This window comes from Anticarsia gemmatalis, chromosome 7, assembly GCF_050436995.1.
Source record: "Anticarsia gemmatalis isolate Benzon Research Colony breed Stoneville strain chromosome 7, ilAntGemm2 primary, whole genome shotgun sequence".
Taxonomy (NCBI): Eukaryota; Metazoa; Arthropoda; class Insecta; order Lepidoptera; family Erebidae; genus Anticarsia; species Anticarsia gemmatalis.
The window spans coordinates 7,675,393-7,682,483 of record NC_134751.1 but is presented as its reverse complement, the minus strand read 5'-3'; the positions used below and the strand labels follow the sequence as shown (position 1 = coordinate 7,682,483).

The 7,091-nt window shown below is 35.1% G+C and overlaps 1 protein-coding gene across 1 annotated transcript; it reads right to left on the bottom strand.

Moving 5' to 3' along the window:
• Positions 1-5,662: 5,662 nt before the first annotated feature.
• Positions 5,663-6,726, bottom strand: RpL31 (ribosomal protein L31). Its single transcript, XM_076116851.1, has 3 exons — positions 6,587-6,726; positions 6,226-6,455; positions 5,663-5,834 (listed from the first exon to the last, which is right to left on the bottom strand). Exons 2-3 carry the CDS (start codon positions 6,447-6,449, stop codon positions 5,684-5,686), a joined length of 375 nt encoding a protein of 124 aa, XP_075972966.1. The 5' UTR covers positions 6,450-6,455; positions 6,587-6,726; the 3' UTR covers positions 5,663-5,683.
• Positions 6,727-7,091: the final 365 nt, after the last annotated feature.

The window sequence follows — 7,091 nt, the reverse complement described above, 5'->3', positions numbered from 1 at the left end:
TTGAGTCATAAAACCCTGTTAACTAAGATGTCACGATTTGACAATGGCACGAGATAACTTCTGTGTCGTTAATATGAAATGTTGTTGTTGTTCCATCCGTGCGTCCTGGGGTTGAACAACTGCGTTGTACCTATATTTAACAGTTGACTAAAATACGTCCTAATACAGATAGTATTAGTAGTAGTTCAGGTAACCACCACGCATCTCTCATATCACCAGGTTATTTACTTTCCATATGGATATATATCCACCACTAAATATGTACACAATCTGAATGATGATAAAAACCATACAATACACAATCAAAATAAAATAGTAAATAGGTATACACAATCTAATTGCGTATACCTTTTTACTATTTTATTTTGATTGTGTATTGTATGGTTTTTATCAAGATTATCTAGACATTTATGACGTAGATAATTATATTTAAACCAATCGATTGAATTATGGCCCATCAATTACTCTTATTGTCCTTTTAACGTTGTTACTGCACAAGTCAAGTATTACGAATTCATTTAAAGCTTTTCTGTCATTAGAAAGGCAAAAGCAATGGCGGAGAAACATCAAGTGGTGACGACAAGGAACGTTCATCGTTAAGACGCGTCCAGAAGCTTATTGAATTCTACGCGAAGTTCTCTTCAAAAATGCTACAAATAAAAACTTGAACAATGTACCATTTTTATTCAAGCAAAAGCTGTAGGAGCAAATATTTTCTACTTTGCAGAACAGGAAAAATATTTGCGTTTGAACAAGCTTCATCATTTCTTTGTTCATAAACAAGTGCATATCTCTGATAAAAAAAACTTATTTTTATACTTAAATCACTCTTTATTTTCGGTCATTATACTAATGAAAGACCGTGACAATACCTACATAATTATATCAACCATCATTACCTTATTCAACTGCGATGTTTTAATGAGAAAAGTTCAAATTAATTATTCGATACTTTGTAGTAATTTGGGCAAATTACGCAAGTTTTAATATCAACATCAACGTTGAATCAACGGATAATTATTATTGTTGTTCGAAGAGCTTCCAATGCAGGTGGCATATAAAGTTAACTAATTAAAAGTGTTAACGTTCAATATGCATAATTTGCATTAAATATTAATTCTACAGTGAATGACTTGATATACATATAAACACTGCATCAAATAAGCCTTTGCCCGTATTTAATAAAGAAAAGAGCGCATTTAGAACCCGTTCGTCTAATAAGAAAAGTCTAAATTAAGAAAGGGATTCGAATACAAAATTATATCACACTTAATTTAGGTCAAGCATCGATACGCAAAGAGACGGATATAAACTTTTACAAAATTCTTCCCTTCCTTGTCTATATGGGAGCAAAGTAATCTCACAATAATACCTAATTATAATAAACTATTTCTCAAGGAAATTTCGAAAAAAAAGGTTTTCAACATCCCAATCCCTAAAATATTCAAAGGTTTTGTCTACGAGTAGGTAGGTATAACGTTGTCATATAGATAGATACCCACAACACTACTTCCATAAATACATAATAGCGACATGAAATTTACGTTTATCGCGTATGTTTGATTGTGCTACAATTTATTCAACATTGTTATTACGATGAAACACGAACAATAAAGATCCGTTTACAGTAAAATGTTGACACGTTCAGTGCACGTTGTGTTTAAATACCTACTGCGTAAAGTGCTGCATTTATTCGGCCTTTCACAGTTTATTCAGTGATGCATACTGTTTTCTCGCAGGCTATGCGTGCTTTTTTAGTATTTTCAATGTGCATATCGGTTCGTCAATGCTATAAACGCATAAGTATGTTTTCATATCTAATAATCTCTTAGAATATAAAAAAACTGAAGTAGCGTACTTCAATCTAAGTTCTATAATTATAATTAATATTGTTGTGGTAGGTAGTTATAAACCTATTCATATACTTCTACATACAATTATACTTATACTAGCTGACCCGCGCAACTTCGCTTGCGTCACATTAGAGAGAATGGGTCAGAATTTTCCACGTTTTTGTAACACTTTTTACTGTTACTCTGCTCCTATTGGTCGTAGCGTGATGATATAAAATATGTTTTTTTTTCACGAAAAATATTCTCAAAATTATTTATATCTCTTAATATAACGAAATCGCGCTAAGGCATATCCGCCATTAAAACAGTTGCCATGACAACGGAATTGTGTTAATTCAGTGTCATTATAATCCATACTAATATTATAAATGCGAAAGTAACTCTGTCTGTCTGTCTGTCTGTCTGTCTGCTACTCAATCACGCCTAAACTACTGAACCAATTTGCATGAAATTTGGTATGGAGATATTTTGATACCCGAGAAAGGACATAGGCTACTTTTTACCCCGGGAAAATGACTCAGTTCCCGGGAAAATTCATGTGCCGAACCAAGTTGCAAATAATCAATATTATAATGACATTTAATTAACAAAATTCCGTTGTCATGGCAACTGTTTAAATGGCGGATATGCCTTAGCGCGACTTCGTTATACGAAGAGATATAAATAATTTTGAGAATATTTTTCGTGAAAAAAAAACATATTTTATATCATTACGCTACGACCAATAGGAGCAGAGTAACAGTAAAAAGTGTTACAAAAACGTGGAAATTCTGACCCATTCTCTCTTATGTGACGCAAGCGAAGTTGCGCGGGTCAGCTAGTATTGAATATTCGCGACTTCGTTCGCAACCTGAATTTTTCCGGGAAATGCGTAATTTTCCCGGGGTAAAAAGTAGCCTATGTCCTTTCTCGGGTATCAAAATATCTCCATACCAAATTTCATGCAAATTGGTTCAGTAGTTTAGGCGTGATTAAGTAGCAGACAGACAGACAGACAGACAGACAGACAGACAGAGTTACTTTCGCATTTATAATATTAGTATGGATAGTATGGATTTAAATAGCAATACCTACTTACCATGATGAGAGCTTTCCACGTATTCTTTCATTCGTCTAAACTCTACCTAAATAGTATTTAGACAGATATTTAGGTAATAAGTAAATACCTACGCTTTGTTAGTGCAAAAGCATAGATAAAATTGTCGATCTGAAGAGTGAACCGTAAATATTTTTTAGCTAATATTCGTATCTACTTTAACTAAGTATGTGTTTTCGCCATGAGCTACGAAACTATATATAAATTGTATAGAACTTCAAGTAAGTAGGTGAACATATACATGAGTCCACATAATACTTTAAGTTTATCAGGCGTCGGCACACGGATGTAAATAAAGTTGGTGACACAAACGGGAGAAAGTCACGCTATTCCTTACTGTACACCTCTAGCAGAATGTTACTTATTTATGTGTGCAGTTGCTGCTTGTCACTTCGTTTTAAACTTTATTTAACTCACTGCCTAACTTTCATGACAATAATACATTATTAGCTAGGTACTACCTACCTACTTAAGTACCGCTAACTACTAACAAGTGCAACAACAAAATGATGCTAAATAAAATGCGAAACTATATTTAGTTCTTCTCAAAACCAAAGAGTTTTGATTTATTAATCATTATGCCACGAGGGCCGTTTTCTATGTCATATCTATCCATTCTTTACTTAGTAAAGACAAGCACGTATTACCTATCTACTTACGTACCTATAAATAACGCAACTTCGTTTTATAAAATCAATTCCTACAGACATCATGAGAGATCATATTTCTTGACGTAATAATCTCAGATGGCAATTCATCAGTAGTTAGCTAAAATTTTACGCAGTTTAGTGCATGTAGGGTTTGCTCGCCTATCTATACCTAGTAGCTACTTAGTTTAGTATAAGTACGTAGGACTTAGCAAATAGTAGTTATCTACCAATCAAATAATACGTATTTATGTATGTACAAGTTTTAAGTTTACAATCCTTACTGTTGATACAAAAGCCTGCCCAAGCTGGGTTGGAAGGAAACACGTAAGACACACACTTAATACAGATAGTAAGACGAGATGGGCCTGTAATGGATTTAGCAGTACTAATGGAAGTGAACCGCAGGCTTAGCGTTGCGGCCGACGTGTATACCTCTACGACCGGTGCCACATCCTGCAGTATAGTGACATCCGTTAAGTAACATTACGTACCTACCTCTGTCCTCTATACACAATAGAACGACGACAATATAATTAAGAACGGCAGCAGGACTAGAATACTATACGTAGGTATAGGTAATACACGCTTAAATATTGTATTACGTAAACAAAAGTTTATGATTAACTTAGTACGTGAGCTAAGTATAGCAGGCTTACCTGGATCTAATTTTAGTACCTTTTAGTTGAAGATTATTTTGTCAGTTTCAGATAATTGAAACTTAGTCAATTACGTATGACACAAACATTTTACGACGTCATGAAACACTGATATACACCTTTGACTTTTCCAATATTTTTGCAGAGACAGAAAAGATTAGAATGGTTATTTAACAAATTGCATGTTTTACTGATGTCGCCGTCACTGGGTTGCAGCTATTTAATCGAGGCAAACTAAATAATTATCTAATTGGGGCACATATTAGCACAATTCGCTAATGGCATGCAGTAATTTACGTTGCGGTTTCAGCTTAAAACAGTAGTTGGTAGCAGTCACAAGTCCGCTTTTGTATACCGACGTAGGTACCCTATGACTAGTCTTAGTCTTGTATAGAAATTCTAAAGAGTTGGCGTATGTGTCTGACCAACTGACAAGCCATCAAGCCACTGGTACAACCGAGATGGGAAGCCGCTTCGATTACTGGATGGTGCAGAGGTGGCATTTCCTACAACTATCGCCTATCAAAAACCACAACAAAATTTGTATGAAAATCTGATCAGCGCCTCTAGCGGGCAATGTAGTAACAACGGCGTAGTTACGGTATGGCTAGGCGCCATGCGGTGTGGCGGGGCCCCCGAGCTCTATAGCTAACGGATCAACAAAACATTTTGTGTTTTGTAGTTTAGTTCTTAAGGGCTCTAGTTTATTTTTTGCACCAGGCCCAAAATGATCAAACTGCTTACGAGACAATTTTCGCAGTACATTTATGACCTCTCGATAATAATCTACTGAGCTACTGAGGCGTATATGTATAATGTATATGTATTATTATATAGGTGCGTATTGAAAATACGTGGAAACGGCAGGTCGCCTGCTGCCGCTTCGTGTGGTGGGCTCGTAGCTTGTGCCTTTAGTGACCACTGACCAGCCAGGAATACTCAGAAAACGTGTGTTCAGTAGAGAGGACACATCTCTCTTGAATGAAAGTAAGTTAATCAATGTCCAATCTAATGATTTCTACACCTCTCAAATAAAGGCCATTCGACCACTTATAGAAGAAAAAAACAATATGATCATCATCAAACTATTTGTTAAAAAAAAACTAATTGAGCATTTGACATGCACTTTCACTGCATTACAGCTCAAACTTATACATGTGTAATTAAGTAATTTGTAGCAACTACTTTACTAACCTTCATTACATTAAACATAAAACTATCTGATCTGAATTATTATTAATAGAACATTGATGAATGAAAACTTGTTCCACCTCAAAAATATCTTGATAATGATTTTCCATTTACATTATGTCCACAAAACTTAGAAAAAAGCTCTCAGCAAAATTATAAAACAATTATTAGGTAAAACTTGCTAGGTTCTTAACTAAAGGATAAAAAGAAAAACAGTTATTAACTTAAACTTAGAGTTTATTCTTGGCTAGCGTCAACATTCTCAGTTTGCAGGCCCTTGATGGAGGCTACTGGTACGTAGGTCACTAGCGTGAACAGTTTGTGCGCAGAGTCCTCATCATCATTACGTCTGCGGGACAGCCTGACGCGGACACGGAAGGGAACATTTCTGAAAAAAAAATATTCAACACTCAATTCCTTCACTTAGTTGTAGCATAATTTTACTACACCTATCCGTTTCCAATTTTAACCAGTCATCTCTCTTCATATGAATTTGCAAACATAACCACTTCAACAAATATCAAGAATTTACATTTGTTATATTATTAATCTAATCAAAACTATTTAAATCATAACTTGTGTCACTTAGAAAAAGTTAGAAAACACAGCAACACGGAATAACTAATAACTCATGAGATACTTGCAAGTTCCAAATCATAACCTATGTTTTGTTTAGTATTGTATATAAATGTTTTGATGTTTCTCAAAATCTGAGGACTATTCTCAGAACAACATTGACAAGTAAAGGAGAGATAGATATAGTAATAAGAGTTATTTACCTGACTCCCTTTGACCAGAGGTATTTGTTTAGGCGAGTGTCTACACGAACATCAGGGGTTCCCATTTGTTTCTCTGCGAATTTGCGGATCTCCTTGATCGCACGCGGAGCGCGTTTCTTGAAACCAACTCCATGAAGCCGTTTGTGTAAGTTCACCGTGTATTCACGAGTAACAACTTCATTGATGGCAGATTTGCCTTTCCTCTCTCCTTTTGGTTTTGCCATTGTGATCTGAAATAATTTCACAAAATAAGGCGCCTAGGTTTTGGGGTAGCTTATAAGAACACTAATTAATACTATGCGGTGCTTTTCTGGCATATACTTTATGTGATTATTTAGGATTATTTCATAAAAACACACACCTTGGAGTTTCGTGCACCGAAACCAAATCAAAAAGAAACGTCAAAGTCAAGCGTTAATGTCAATCGATTTTGACAACTACGAATGCCACATTTCATAGATTATACATAAATAAATTATTATTACTGGTAGCGGTTTTGAATAACGTAACGTAAACTACCGTAAAACGGGGTGAATAGAAACAATTTTCAACTTTGTCCTAAAAATTTGTTGCGAATAACTTGTTATTTTTATCGTCGGGTTATTCTATATCATGTCCGGCGCCATGAAGAAAGAGCTAAAACCATATTTGTCGAAAAATATGCATAATTTTACGATATTTCCTTAAAAAAATGGTCAATTTCTATTCACCCAGCGATAGGGGTAAATCGAAACGACCAAAGGGGTGAATGGAAAAACTGTTAGGGCTGCCAAAGACGACTTATCCAACATGCTGAAAAGGGAGGTTGTGTGTTTAAAAATTGAAATAACCGTTGATAATTACACAAGCTGACCCGCGCAACTTCG